This window comes from Dendrobium catenatum, unplaced genomic scaffold, assembly GCF_001605985.2.
Source record: "Dendrobium catenatum unplaced genomic scaffold, ASM160598v2 fragScaff_scaffold_1671, whole genome shotgun sequence".
Taxonomy (NCBI): domain Eukaryota; kingdom Viridiplantae; phylum Streptophyta; class Magnoliopsida; order Asparagales; family Orchidaceae; genus Dendrobium; species Dendrobium catenatum.
Genome location: NW_021320133.1, coordinates 185,469 through 200,879, shown reverse-complemented (window position 1 = coordinate 200,879; position 15,411 = coordinate 185,469). Strand labels below are relative to the sequence as shown.

Below are 15,411 nucleotides of genomic sequence, written 5' to 3'. Positions count from 1 at the left end.
CTCTTAATCAACATTATCTTGGAAACTTTTTAAGTTTAACACTATGTGCCAAAATTTTATCATCCTTCTCATTAAGATGATGGTCATTATAAAAGTATTTATGATGTCACGTCTTTATTGAAGATGAAGTGGACCTTCAAAATAATTATGAGTTGGTAGCACTCAAGTCTACTATTGTTCACGAGGTAGAGTGGGGGATAATAAGAGAGCTTAAATCTGATGAAGTGTTTGAGCTTGAGACAATGTTTCAGGTAAACTCTAATGATTATGACATGTAGATATATGTAAGTGTCACAAAGCATGTATTCTTCTCCAACTTCTTAAAGTTACCCTTGTTTCAATTTACTTGCCACTACTTCAAGAGACGTTATTTAAGATGATTATAATTTGCTTAATTCACACATAAAAGAGATTGAACTATGCTGTCATCGCCTCCTAGTCAACTAGGCCTCTAGAATTTTGTTTGCTTTTCGGATTTCTCCATACTATTGCTCCTCACACATCAGGAAACTCTTCAGAGACAATTCTTTACAAACTAGGTGAATTGATGTCGTACAAAAAAGATTGGTTAATTATTTAGCCAAATTAGGCCACAAAAAACTAGTTTATTATACGCTAGTTATAAATATTCAACAAGGGAACTAAACAACGATGGATTTTCAAGGCTTTTTAGAAGAACCCGCATCAATTTATGTTGAATTTTACTTGCTTTTTTTTAATTAGATTATACATAAAAAAATAAGAATAATTGCATCGTTAGTTTAGGTGATACGGATAGAAATAATCTTATCCTTATCTTATGATTGTTTGTCTTTATAAAATAAGATTGCTTTTAAGGGCATTGCATTATTACTAATGAATGAATTATCGATGAGATTAGTTATGAGTGCTATTCACTCTTGATCCAAATTATATACACGAGTCACTCCAAGTTTGTGTTTCCCTTTTGTCTTCTTCTACTCTACATCTCAAAGTTTTGCAATCCTTCTTACTGTAATTGCTCATTAATTTATGTTCGTCAGCTTGAGTTACAAACCCCAAGCATTTCACAATCAACATCAACCTTTTGTAATAATCCTTTCTAAAGGGATGAGTCAAACTACTTTTAAATATTAATATTTATGTTGCTTTTTGATATGCTCTTTGTTAGTAATTATTTAGTTCACTATGTAAAATATCTTCCATAAAGTTGTGTTATGCATGCTGTTGAATAGTTTAAGACCTTGTAATATTTTCTTTATTTAAGTATTTATGTATTAAAGGATTCATGTCATGATCTTTCTTTATTAGAAAGATAGGAAGACCTAAAAAGGCTTGGTTAGAAAATATTAGAAATGATATTTCTTTATTAGATTTAAACGAAAACTTAACTTTTAACAGGACACAATGGAGAAAAAGGATCATGTAGCCGACCCCACGTAGTGGGATAAAGGCTTGATGTTGCTGTTGTTATTGTAGTACTTATGGTGTTATAAATTGCTAGGCAAACAAGCACGCATGATTTAGTTTCACCTCAAAGCAAAAAAAAAAACCATGCACAATGATATGAAGCAAGAGCAATACTATGAAATAAAGTCTGAGTGTTCAAAATAGATGACTTTACTTGTATTATGAACAAGAAATACAAGTAGATTGGTAGAGGATGTTTACCTATCACAAAAACGAAGGCTCAAGTCAGTCAAAGATAAGCAATTTTCACCAACAGAGATAACACCGTGATCTCCAACCTTGAAAAAATTAGAAAATGAAATCAAAATCTGATGTTCAAAACTTAGCATAAATCATATTTGTTGGCTGCAGAACCTGAAATTAAACAAGTTGAAATAAAACATGTTCAACTTAAATTATACCAAGAAAGTGAAAATGCAGTAAGCTGTTATAATTTTTTAAGGTTGACCATGGGAACGGCAATCATATAGGCTATATCTTATGCTTGCATTATCAATATGTACGGATATACAAACTCTTTATGTAAGTTTGAAAAGGACATGGATGATTAGCATGCTTCGCCTTATAGGAAGCACCATAGTAGCTAAGCCATCAATGGAATGCATACAAGATGGATAGGACATGGGGATCTTTTCAATAGACGATAATGAAAGGTTTAAACAAATTCATCTATCAACTTCGTTGATTGCTTAGGAAAAGTACCCCTCGAACCTCCTTGACTTAATGAGACAATGGCAGCAACTTTTCATGGCGTAGATTGAGTCTATTTAAATTGTATCCTTTAATTATTGAATCAAGATCTAAGGTCAAAAATTATAATGAGCACAAAACCCCATGAATAATTACCCTCTTCAAATCATGACAGAAAACTCCCAATCATATGATCCCTATGATCAATTGTGGGCTCCAAAAATTCGCGCCCCGGCCTCTGTCCGCCTTTTTTGTCGACAAGGAGAGTTTTAAAAAGTTTAAGGTTCCAGGGGAAATTTTCATAAAGCAGATTAAATTTTAGACAAGACACTACTTAGAGATTTCGCCCTCATTTTGTGAGGACAGATCTGGTTTCCTATGGGGGCAAGCCCCTATAGTTAATTACCCCTCTCAATAACAAGAAAACAATTTCGATTAAGGCTAGTCGTTGGATAGGGACTGAGTACCCAACGTATAGTAGCAACAGCTTTAGCGCTTTAAGATCAAATTTGGGGGGTCTTAAGATTTGAAACTTATTATTGTATACTAAAAGCGGGTGATGGGAGAATAATGACGGATTCGATCAAGATCTCATGATTCCATCATCCCAGACTGTTATAGTCCCTAATCTACTTAGTAAAAAGAAGTTAGTCAATCCAACCTAATAGAAAGATCCTTGTTAGCAGCTAAAGGTTGCGTCATCCAAGATAACTTTGTAGACTTAGGGTGAGTTTTTATCTAAGGGACAAATTCAAGTCGACCTTAGCTTACAAAGGGCTTAATGCCCTATTGATTATACCCTATAATTCATTACTCAATAGTAATTTAACCATTGGGAAACATACAAGCTCTGGTTGTGACTATAATTTAGTGGTAACATTTGGCAGTAAAACTAGTCGGTCAAAGGGCCCAGATCATAATCGTTTATCTGTGGTGCCATTTGACGACGAAACTACCAATTAAAGGACACATGTCACGTCCTTATCGGCAAGAGATGGTTTGAGAATGAATTTGTTTCAACTGGACATTCGTTCTTTATGAGTTGAAGTGATTTTCAAATTTATACAGCTCAACAAACTATTGCAAATGTTGAATGAACTTTTGATTTAATATGTATGTGATTAATTTCTTCTTGAATATTTTAAATTTTAGTGATTTTTAAGTTTGAAATTTTTATTAAAATCAGAGCTCCTTAATGATTAATTTTGAGATTTAGGAGTATTTAAAAGGTAGAGGCCCTTCTATTTGATATTAACTTTCAACATGACCATCATCGAGGTTTGTGGATAATTTCATTTTATTAGTCAAAACTTATTGACTTTGTTTGCTTGCCAATAGACGATCGGGTTCGACAATCGATTTTAAGGGTTTTCATATAGGTAGCAGGACCGAGAGCCTGTATTTTAATATATAAGTTTTCTTCATTAAAGACCTTGAAGAACTAATGTAAACGTATAAAATTAAATACTTCGTTTAATTCAACGAGCATCGGTTCTAAGAGTTTATGTTTTAAATAGAGAACATTTCTTGTAAGAGACCTTTAAGACCTAATGTGAACATTAAAATCAAATACTCTGATTAATTCAACAAGTGTCAGTCAGGAGAATTTGTGTTTTACTGGGCGAATCTTTCTTATAATGCGTCTTGAAGGCTTAATATAAACGTATAAAATAAAATACTTTGATTGATGCTACGGTTGTGTATTCGTTCAATAGTTCAAGTCGTGTCAACTTTGGTCCATTCAAGGAGGAGAATTGGACATAAACCTATGTTTACTTTGACCCGTGCAACATTCTTAGACCTTAAGTTTGAAAATCTAGCATGGCCCTCAGGGCACATGCGGGTAATTTAAGTTTCACTTTAAGTGATATGTGAATGATTGTGCATTTGCATAATATGTTTGCACACTTTTAAGGGTGATAAAATTAAAGCTCATTTACTATTTTTTATTCAACGCAGCATCCTCAACGTCACTTTTAGGGTTGTAAGCGAACCAAACGTTCAAAGAGATAGTCGTTGTTCGGTTCAATTAAAGCTCGCTCGTGATCGTTTAATTAACTAAGCAAACAAAGTTGAACATTTTTTTAAATATTCAATCCTTAAATAAACAAGTTTGAACAATAATGTGTACGACTCATTTATGTTCACGACAACATCATTTAAAACTCGTAAACAAGCTCGATTTGTATTCGATTAAGAACTCGTGAATAAGTGATGAGGACATCAGAGATCTACGACTACGATCGTGCCTATTTATTTTGATCTATTTTATGTATTTGATTTGTTATTATTCTTTTTCCCTTTCAACCCTCACTTGAGGACTTTGTCTTATGTATGCCCTAGGGGCAATAGCGTCTTTTATTATTTTCCTTAATGTATTTGGATATTTAAAGCCTCCCTCTTCTTTTTGGAGGGTTAATGAATGATTATTATGAAAAAAGTTCCTGCGCATGTGTTCTTGAGTTGTGAGAGTTCTAGAGAGCTTTGGAGGAATCCCTAGGGAGGGAAAACGAATCACCCATCAACCTTGGAGACGGCCGGGTTCGTGATTTGTTTATCGTTTCCTTCTCCTTTTCCTCCTGGCCGCCGGATTCACTAGCCAAACCCCCACCTTAAGCCGCCGGCCACCATAAATCCACCCTCACCGTCGGCTAAACCCCACTCCACCCCCACCCGCACCTCTCCCTCTTTTCCCCTCCACCATCCACAGCCCAACCACAAACCACCGGCCCCTCTTTAACATTTTCCCTCCTTTTCTCTTATTTCCTAATATAGATTGCCTATAATTAGGATTAATTTTGAATTCAAATCCAAGTGATTTGAAATTCAAAATCTTTCCTAAAATACGAAATCTATTTTAGGAAAGTATTTAAATCTCATATCAATTCAATTTTTAATTGAATGAGATTTAATTCACTTACCTAATTGAAGATTCCCTATTAAGCAAGCCATAGACTCTTGCCTTAAATCCCTACCCCTTCTTTAAAATTATTTCCTAAAGCTCCACTTTCCTTATTTAACTTCATCTATCTTTGGAAGGAGTTTGAATTTTGAAATAATTCAAGTTCAAATCTCAAATCCTTCTTATTTCATTAATCCTATCTTTGGAAAGGCCATTAAATAAATCAATTAATCCAAATCTGAATTAATTGAGCCATTAATGTCTTAACTCCAAATACATTGAACCTAAACACCCTTTCTTCTCTCTCTCACCTGGCCGAAATTCCCATGTCCCCACCAATTAAATTCCTTCCATAAGGAAGTCTCTCTCCTTTGGAAAATAATCCCAAATCCCCCCTCTCTCTCTCTCCTATCACCCTCTCTCCCCAATTTAATTTGGGATCTAATTGAACTTGCCACCTAAGCAATCAAATCTATCCCAAGGCTACTCCTGCTGCCGTTCACTAATTCCCCCCACCATATTCCTTACTTCCTGCATCCAGAGATCTGAAAATCTGAAGTTCTCCCAGTCAAGTTCAGACTTCTGAACAAGTCCTATGAGCTGTCCAAGGGATCCACAGCTTTACAAGCTACTGTCCATGCCGTTACAACTGTTGTCTAGCATTCCATGATTGAATAGTTTGCTGTCCAGAATTTTCTAGACATAGAAGTGTGTTGTCCACAGGTTCCTCCAACCACCAACTGTTGTCCTACACCCTAGGAGGTCTGAAATTGCTGTTCAAAAGCCTCCAGCAGCCTATAACAGCTGCCCAAGGTTTATACAAGCGTTGGAGATTGCTGTCCAGAATTTTCCAAGTGTCAAAGCAGCTGTCCAACATTCGTAACCATCTCATATTGTTGTTCCGCCAGTTTTAAAATCAGATTGCTGTCCAAAGACATCGAGAAGAATCAAAGGTTGCTGTCTACTTCCTCTCAAGCACATAAACACCACACCGGAGCCTTGTTTGTCGTGTTTATTTGGGTGAACTTTCCTCCTACTCTTTTATCTTTTAGTCACTCTCAATTGTAGTTATTAATTGCCTCATGAAAAGTTGTGTTGATTCTTCCCGCTAAAGCCTAGTATTTATTAGGAGTTGTGTGAGAGATCTTGCATAGCACTACTCTTATTGTTAGATTAGGGATTTCTTGTTGAAACCCATTTCGTTTGCAACGTCAAGAGTAATTGATTGTTATGTGATTTTTACTTTTTGCAGGTGACTTGGCCGAAGCTTTTGTTATCGCTTTTTTGTTTTATTTCATTGTCTAAATCAACATCAAGCTCTAGTTAACTTGATCTTAATCATCAAGTGTGCAAAATCCTAATCTAAATCATCTTGGTCATTATGTTCTACATCAATAAACTCATTAAAAACTCGATTAATATTTGATTATAAAATTGATAAACATACATAATATAAATATTTTATATTTATTATAACATAATGATATAATAATTTTTAATTAATAAATTTTATGAACAAGAAACGTTTGTTAATATTTGCTAGATTATTTGTTTAAAATGTTCAATAAGCTGATGTGATGCTTCATGGTGTACAAACTTTTCAAAGTTATCTTTCACATTACATGTAATAAGCGGAAAATGAGTCTGAATGAACCAATAAGCTGATTCTACTGCATCACAAACAATTCAAAATTAAAGAAGATAGTATAACTTCAATATTTAAGAGTATAACATATACAGGAATCCCTATATTTTTTTCTAAATGCAATTTTTTCAACCATCTCAACGACTTATGTTTTAGTGTCCGACAATCTAAAAGTAAACACTGATAATGTGAACTTTAAAAGAAATAATTACCTGATAGCAACGGCGAATATGAAGTTTCTTTAGATTTCTGCAACCTTTAGCTATACTACAGAGAGCTTCATCATCTATATTTGAACAATCCACTAAGTCAAGAGCCTGCAAATGTAAGCAGCCTTTGCTAATCTCGTGAAGCGCACTATTCCTGATCCTTGGACAGTACAACAGTGCCAAGTCCAGAAGTTCTCTGTTAATCATGACACAAAAAATGTACTATGATTTTCAGAGATAAAAAGATTAAAATTCATGTCCTATTTTTTCATGTTTAAATTTCATGTCGTATTCATCATATATACACAATTTGTTAAGGTAAGTCATTTTCAGATATGCAAAAAGCTCGTATCTAAAGAATCATGTGGTCAAGTGTAGCAACCACTCCATCAAGAAACTGCCAGTAAAGAATATCACTCCTGTTGCAGTAAACCTCTACACAAGCTTTTTGAAAGAAAAAAAAGAATCAATTGATATATAGTCAAGTGCAGTTTAAAACACTATCAATCTACCTAAAGAATTTCTTCCTGTGTTTATGGATAATTTGAAATGAAAGGAAGCAAACACAAGGTGGATGGAAGAACTTATACAAGTAAATAAGCCCTCCAGGTTTTGCGATCAAATTTTATTGTAGGATTTGATGGTCTTCCTTGGAATTTAGATGGCTTAATACGGTTTCGGAAACATTTTGGCAAATCTCGTTAGATGTTGAGTATAATTTTAATTAAAGCAATTGTCAATCATTCTAGTTGAGCTCTCAATTTAAATGGTTGAGAGGTGAAGGGGCAGGAAAGCTGTAAGGAGAGGGATAACAAGGCGTGTTTAAGTTTCAATTAATTCCTCATAAGCTCTTTAAAGGTAACAAGATTGCATTATTGGCCTTCAATTATAATGAGAGCAAACAAAACCCTAAGCTAATCTAAACAAACATAATATCATTTAATTCTCGCTAAAAAAATTGTCACCTTCCCAACTACAAAGTGTTATCAAAACCCAGTGTACCTTCTAGAAGCCCTTCCTAAATTGATTGGCTAAGCCATTTTTTGTTATTTTTGTTATATAGTTCTTCTGCGCCGTCATCACTTCTACTTTATAAAGAATTTGTTCTCCATCATTCAACAATAGTTGATTCTTCTTTGGAGCTGTTAGTATTAAAGTACATTGAACAAGAAGGATCTCTACATTTGAAGAGTGGTATACATTAGTTGGGTGCGCCCTCAAACATTGTATTCAATCCTCAACTATAAATAGGGATGATCACTAGTGAGTAGTGAGTAAGACACATTAATTTCTCCCCTAATGTTGGATCATAGCCACGTTAGCTCTTGCCCAAGCTACAGTACTCCCCCTCCCCCTCCCCCTCCCTTTCTTCCATAGCTCATTATGCATGACCCACCTGCCACCCATCACAATGCTCACCCATGTGCTCACCTCCCTGCAAACTCCATACACTAGCCACAAGCTCACTCATTATTGCTTGCCCACAACCCTAGGGCATGACACCTGCATGGCTCACATAGTATCTATGATCCAAGTTACCACTTAGATTTGCCTCTATTTCTCTTAAACAGTGACAGCCTCTCCTAAGCTCTCCATGAGTCAAAACTCTCATTTTTCATCAATATAAACATAAAATTCAAGTGTGCCAATTAGGGGTGTAAGTGAGCCAAGCCGGCTCGAGCTCGACTCTTTTATGAGCTCGCGAGCCAAGCTTATCGAGCTTGAGCCGGCTCGGCTCGTGAACTTGCGAGCCTGCTCGAATATATATTAACATTTTTAAAATAATTTTATTTTATTTATTAATTTTAAATAATAAAAATAATAATAGAATCACATAAAATTTATTCAAATGTTAAACATTTCATATTTTTTTAAAAATTTTGTCTAAGTTTTAAAAATCCAGGTTAAATTTTAAAAATCCCGCCTAATTTTTAAAAAAATTTAAAATCTAGCCTAAATTTAAAAATTCCTGCCCATGGCTGGCGAGTCGACTCGAGCTCGTTTATAGTGAGACGAGCTCGAGTTCGAGCTCGCTTTCCATCTAACGAGTCGAGCTCGATAAGGGCCTAAACTCGACTCGACTCGTTTACACCCCTAGTGCCAATTGTGTGAAAATCCTTAATTTTTTTAACGAAATTTTTTTATCGACAATAATCAAAAAATTATTTCAGGAGTCTGTATAAGTCCAAATCACAAATCGTCTTCGTCATAATATATATAATATTATGTTTTAGTTTCATTAATTTTTTCATAATTTTTGGGTTTAGGTGAAATTCCTTAAGAAATTGACACTTATCGGTTCAAGTAAGGATTTTGAGACCATTAGGTGGCCGTTTTACAAACCGATTTCACCATTCTTTGAAACATGATTCGCTAATTTATAATTTTTTTTTTTAATTTATGGATCACCAGATTTGACGATATCAAAAGATTGAGCTAAAATTGAAATTTTAATATAATTATAATGGGGGTGTGATGCATGATATCTAGATTTAACCTAGAGCATTGTTTTTCATCTCCAATTCTAAACATAGTGGATCTCTAATGAAAAAGATAATAATTTCCTCCTCTAACAATACCCTCAGCGCAACACAGTTCTTCATGTAACTCTCCATATAGAGATAGAGAAGCACTTGTGCATATTTTGAAGTTGCGCTTGATCTTAAAGTAGCTCACAATTCAGACCATAAAGTGGGATTAGTCTTTATTATAGCCCCAAACTGGCTTTTAACTTGTCCTTGACCTTTGATATAATCGCTTGATATTGCAGCCAACTTGATGTAACTTAAACAATTGCTCGGGTGTCGTCATACTAACCTCTAAGAGAGCTTCCCATTTAAAAGATTTATCCCCACATTATTAACTTCTTTCTTTTCGAGAATTCTCCATAGCACTTCTCTTGAAACATTATCTATGCTTTCTGTAAATCAATAAAAAACACATGTAGATCCTTCTTACTCTCTATATATTTCTCCATCATACCTCTCAACAAATGTATAGCTCTATAGTAGACCTATCTAGCATGAATCAAAACTGATTTTGAGAAATATTAATATCACATCGTAGCCTATGCTCAATTACTCTCTCTCATAATTTTAATGTATGACACATAAACTTAATTCCTCTATAATTCTCACACTCGTATGCATCACTTTTATTCTTAAAAATATGAACCAAAATACTCCACTTATCTGGCATATTTTTAGTCTTCAAAATAATTTTAAAATAGGAAAATCTCAATATAGTCCTCAGACTATTCGTACATGGCCAATTTAGTCCTAGAGTATCATGTTGCCCAAATTTTGTCCCTCGTCTATATAAAATGATACAAAATAATCCCTCATGTTGTAATTATGATATAAAATTGATCTCAATTTAGTCCCTTGACTTAACAAAATTGATCACAATTGGGCTATTTCGGATCAATTTTGTATAGTTGAGGGACTAAATTGGAGAAAACGTTATACTTTAGGACTAAAATTAGGGGTGTCAATTCAGGTCAACGGGTCGGGTTTGGGTCGAACTCGAAACTGACCCGACATTGTTCGGGTCAACCCGAACCCAACCCATTTTTAAAAACGGGTCAAGTTTCCGGACCCGAACTCGACCAGATTCGGGTTCGGGTCAACCCGGCCCGACATGAATGACCCGAAGTTGACCTAAAATTGCTAGTTTTCATGTCAAAATCGGGTCAATCTTCGATTTTTCAGGTCAAAATCGGGTAAAAACGGGTCAATCTCGGGTTTCCGGGTCAAATAGGAGTTTTCGTGTCAATTTCGAGTCAATAAGAACCCGACCCGATTTTTAAACTCACAACTTCATTGAAAATTTTATTAAAATATCTCATCGACATATGTTGAATATCCTCTTTTAATAAAAGCATTTTTTGATCGTCAATCCTTAATACGCTTCAATTGAACTAAATCATTATTTCTCCTATCTCTTTAATTTGCTAACTTATGCATACATTTTTGTCCTCCTTAGTATCTAATCTATTATATAAATTATTAAAAGCTGAATTTTTTGTATCACGTATTGTTTTCTTACGCTCCCTATAAGCCCTTCTATATCTTTCTCAATTTTCTAAGCTTTACAACTAATTCTTATAACAAATCTTCTTATTTTTTATCTTTTCTTGCACATTTCATCACACCACCAACTATTTTTACAAAAACTTCATGAAATCAACTTAAAAAATATTAAGGGTATTCCCCGTTAAGATGTTCTAGTAAACGCTAGTTTCACCTTCAATGAAACAAAAACCAAGTAACAAAGGTACTCGAGTTCTACAAAAGGCATAAAATTTTACAAAGAGAAAATGAAAAGGTTTTGTAATGTAGTGTGGCAGGGGCTGACCACATTTCTCGTTAAATCAATTATAAACATGCTACATTTTATGAACTGAGTTGTGACATGAAGGCTAAATAAGTATTTAAAGCAAGTCCTAGAATTGAACTATGCCTTTATTAACTTTAACCAGGGCAAAGTCATCAGTTTCTTTAAAATAATGACATACATGAATGATTTTCGCCGTTGAAAATTGAAGATAGACACTGAAAATCACCATTCTTAAGGCATGTATTTGTAATGGTAATTTTAAATGATCAAAGAAAGGACAGGTTTTAAACTTTCATTCAGCAAATAATAATAAATAAATTTAATAAAGCAAAATCAATATTTGTTTGCTAGAATCTATAGATGCTCGTCTTTCCCAAGATAAAGTCTTAAAAGCATCTCTAAACCTCAAAATTATAAACTAATCAAGTGGCATTTCTTGAAAAAGCAGGGTTGCTTCATTAAACTAATTATGACATCATAGAAAAGACCTGCACAAAAATGTATTAAGTCTGAAATTTTATCAAGAAATATGATACATAAATTGTCATGTTTCTCATACTCTGCTTTCCATTTATCTTATAATTTCAAATTGCTCAAACAAAAAAAGTTTTTAAAAATAAAAAATTGGCGTTAATAAAAATGTATAGATGCTTTAATAAATTACTTTTAGTTGTACATCAATAAGCTGCGAAAGTACCTTAGATCCTTAACTTGATTAGAGAAAGGACGTTTCTTCAAATTGAAGATTTAGCAAGTAATAACGAACGCAAATACGTACATACAAGCATGCAAATAGAAATATATATAATTAAAAAACCACTAGTAAGGCAGACCATCAGCATCTTTAAGGACATGAACATACGGGCAAGATTTTCCGATGTTCTCCACACCAAATGTTTCAATGTGGTGGCAGCCATTGATTTCCAAGCGTTTTAATTTGGGACAGCCACGGGCAACTGATTCAAGACTTATATCACTGATGTAATAGCAGTCGCTAAGAGTAAGATCTCTTAAGTTCTTGCACCCATTACCAACAGCAGACAGGCCTCTGGAGAATCCAAAAGCATAACAATTTTTAGCAACAGACAGAGAAACGAACACCTACTGAAGCTAGAAAAAATTCATGAACCGCCACAATGCCATCAGTACCAAACCACTGAACAAATGTATAACAAGCAATCAAATAAGATCTAAGCATCCGCATGCTAATCCTCTCACTACTAATCAAAAGGAAGTCCTTAAGAAGTTTCAAAAGAACCAGTACGAGAAAGCTTACAAATTATAGTTGTACATGAGAAAATAACATCAAGACTTGACACCATAAGATAGTGAAGAAAAGAGGACAAAAGAATTCAAGAATCTTTTATAACGATAAAAAAACTTCAAGAATCATGCTTCCATAATGAACTCCTGTAACAAGAAATATTTGTCTCCCAGAGAAAACTTTTTGACTGTTTAATACCATATTCTTGGATGATTATCCTCAGCACCATGCAAGGAAATTGTAGCATCCTCTATCCCAGTTAAGAAAACTCTACTGTAGATGTCTAGCTATCCTGTGGCTACTCCGAGGTCATTCTTAGCTCCTGCTCCTAACTGACAGCTTCTAGTTTTGTAGATTTCCTAAGGTTGTCCTCTGCATCAAATCCCACTTCTAAACAGCTAGGCTTATTAGAAGATAATGCAGGAAACTGATAGATTAAATGCTAATAAATAGAAAATAATGATAATTAAAGAAAGGAGAAATAGAGAACCTAATAAAAAATCCTTATGGAAAACCAAATATAGCTAGTTTTGACAGTAGCTATGTTAAAAATTCTAGAATACACTTGTTGCTGGATATTTTACTATTTTTCTTTCCAAAATTATTTTTATACAATAAGATTTGCTCTTACACCATTAATTATTTTTATAATTAACCTTGAAAGCTTACTATCATTATGTTCAATTAGATAATATAACTTAAAATTAAATTTCAAAATTTATGGGCATAAATTTTAAAATGAATTTCCTTAATAGCATTTCCAAAATTTTATTATTAATTTATTCTAAATTTTATCTATAATTCAATAAATTTTCAATAATAGTAATATATAATTTAATAATAAAATACAATCTTAAGTTTTTATTCTAATATAATAGGAATTATCATTAGCCACTATCGAGTTTTAAATTGAAAATATAAATATTCATTCTATATCTCATAATTAAATAAATTTTTATTTATATATATATAATTCACCCTTTATTCTAAAAAATCTAAAATTTGAAACTATAAAATCTCATAATCTAAATAATTAACTCTAAAATTTTCTAAAGCAAGCTTTCTCTCTGATGTCAGCCAATCCCTAGCTTTCAAACACTCGTCACCTACTCTCGCTCGGTCCCTTTCTTCCTCCCCGATTTCCCTCATCTCCCGCTATTTTATAGGACTTAAATCAATTACTCTTGTTGCAACTAAAGCAACGGTCACCTCCTTCAAAACTCCAAACGATAGAATCAATACATATTCCTCATCCTATTAGACACCAGGTAACGGAAAGCTCGTTCGCCTCCATCGCAACGCCAAATGGAAAAATTGAAGGAACTGACCGCTCCCTTTGACTTCCTCGATATTAAGCTACCCATGTCTTCATTGCGACACTAAGGGACAGAAAACTAATCAACCCTTAACCTTCATGCACACGATTCCTTGTGTTTGTCTCCTACATGACTTTTGTTGATGGAATCGATGGTTATCGGTTTGGATGTTACATCCTCTGCCTAGCAGTCGAACTTGGAGCGGAGGGAGGGCAGCCATAGAAAATCCAGAAACTAGAAGCCCTCAACTAGGACCTGGAGGAGCTAAGAAGGTCTGAGAGTTACATGTGGAACAACTAGAAATCCACAAAAGAGTTTCCTTGACTAGGATAAAAGGATGGTATAGCTGCCATGCATAGTCTGAAGACTGACATCTACAAATTTTGGTATTAAATAGAGTATTTTATAAAATAATACACTACTAATAGCTCAATATCTTAACAAATTCACCACCTTAAACATGCCCCCCAAGAAAAGCACTCCCTCTCAGATTGTAAGTGCACGATAAGGGCAACAAAACGGTTGACAGGTTGGGTTCGAGTATAACAAGAAATTGATCCGACTCAAATCCAATCAACCCAAACTCAACCAATTTAATAAACGAGTTAAAAACACCAACCCGAATCCGACCCGTTAACATGTTTTGGTTGAAAATTTTTTAGAACTTATTAACTATAAAATTTAGCATATTTGATAAAAAATAAGAAGATTATACCTACAAGAACAATAAAAAAAGGGCAATTTGTGGGTCAAAAATGGATTCGCAAGTCAACGCGAACCCACCTCATTTAATAAATGGGTTGAAAAAACCCAACCCGAACCATTTATTAAACGTGTCAACTCGAACCCATATTTTTTGGATCGGGTTGGCGAGTCTGATCATATTTTGACACCCCTAGTGCACGAGTTGACGCATATTGTAATTTTTATAGTACTAAATGGATGCATGCAGAAATAGTACGTACACTTATAAGTACAAGCATAACCAAGGAAAGAGCATAACACAATAAACACCCTGAGGTCCGCAGTTTATCTAAAGATATGACTTATATAAAAAAAATCCACTTATTCATGCTTATCCATTTAATGAATCCAAAAATATGCCAACAATAGAAAATAAATGGACTAACTGATAGTGCAGAATAGAACCTGTCTGTAAATCTTTGGAAACTATACAAAGCCAGCAATTCTAATGATGAACAAAAAGAACCAACAGCTTCCAAAGCTTCGTCCGTAATGTTAATACACTGCAACTTCAAACCCTTCAAAGCTCTGCAACCCTGGGCAACTGATATTAAACCCTTATTCATTACTAATTCTGAGTCCAGAGACAACGTCTCAAGGCTGGAGCAGTGGAATGCTACAGCCTCCAAGGTGACATCAGTAATCCAAGCACAAGCTGCAATGCCAAGAGACTTCAATGATCTCCCACAATGCCGGGCCAAACCAACCAAGCCTGTATCCGTTAAACCTTCACAAAATTTCAAATTCAAATCTTGAAGTTTACAATTTTGGCCAATAGCGATAAGACCTTGATCTCCAATATAGCAACCCTGAGAAACCAGACGTTTTTTACATCAAGCAATCCAACAGAATAA

General features: G+C 34.3%; 1 protein-coding gene across 2 annotated transcripts in view; it reads right to left on the bottom strand.

Moving 5' to 3' along the window:
- Positions 1-15,411, bottom strand: part of LOC110095957 (F-box/LRR-repeat protein 4) — a 33,896-nt gene that overhangs the window by 9,740 nt on the left and 8,745 nt on the right. Inside the window, exons 3-6 of one of the 2 annotated variants that reach the window (XM_020821689.2) lie at positions 14,963-15,366; positions 12,096-12,281; positions 6,899-7,091; positions 1,651-1,727 (exon numbers count right to left, since the gene is read on the bottom strand). In XM_020821689.2, coding sequence (XP_020677348.1) covers positions 1,651-1,727; positions 6,899-7,091; positions 12,096-12,281; positions 14,963-15,366 — 860 coding nt within the window. The remainder of the gene's footprint in view (positions 1-1,650; positions 1,728-6,898; positions 7,092-12,095; positions 12,282-14,962; positions 15,367-15,411) is intronic. The other variant, XM_020821690.2, reaches the window with a different exon arrangement.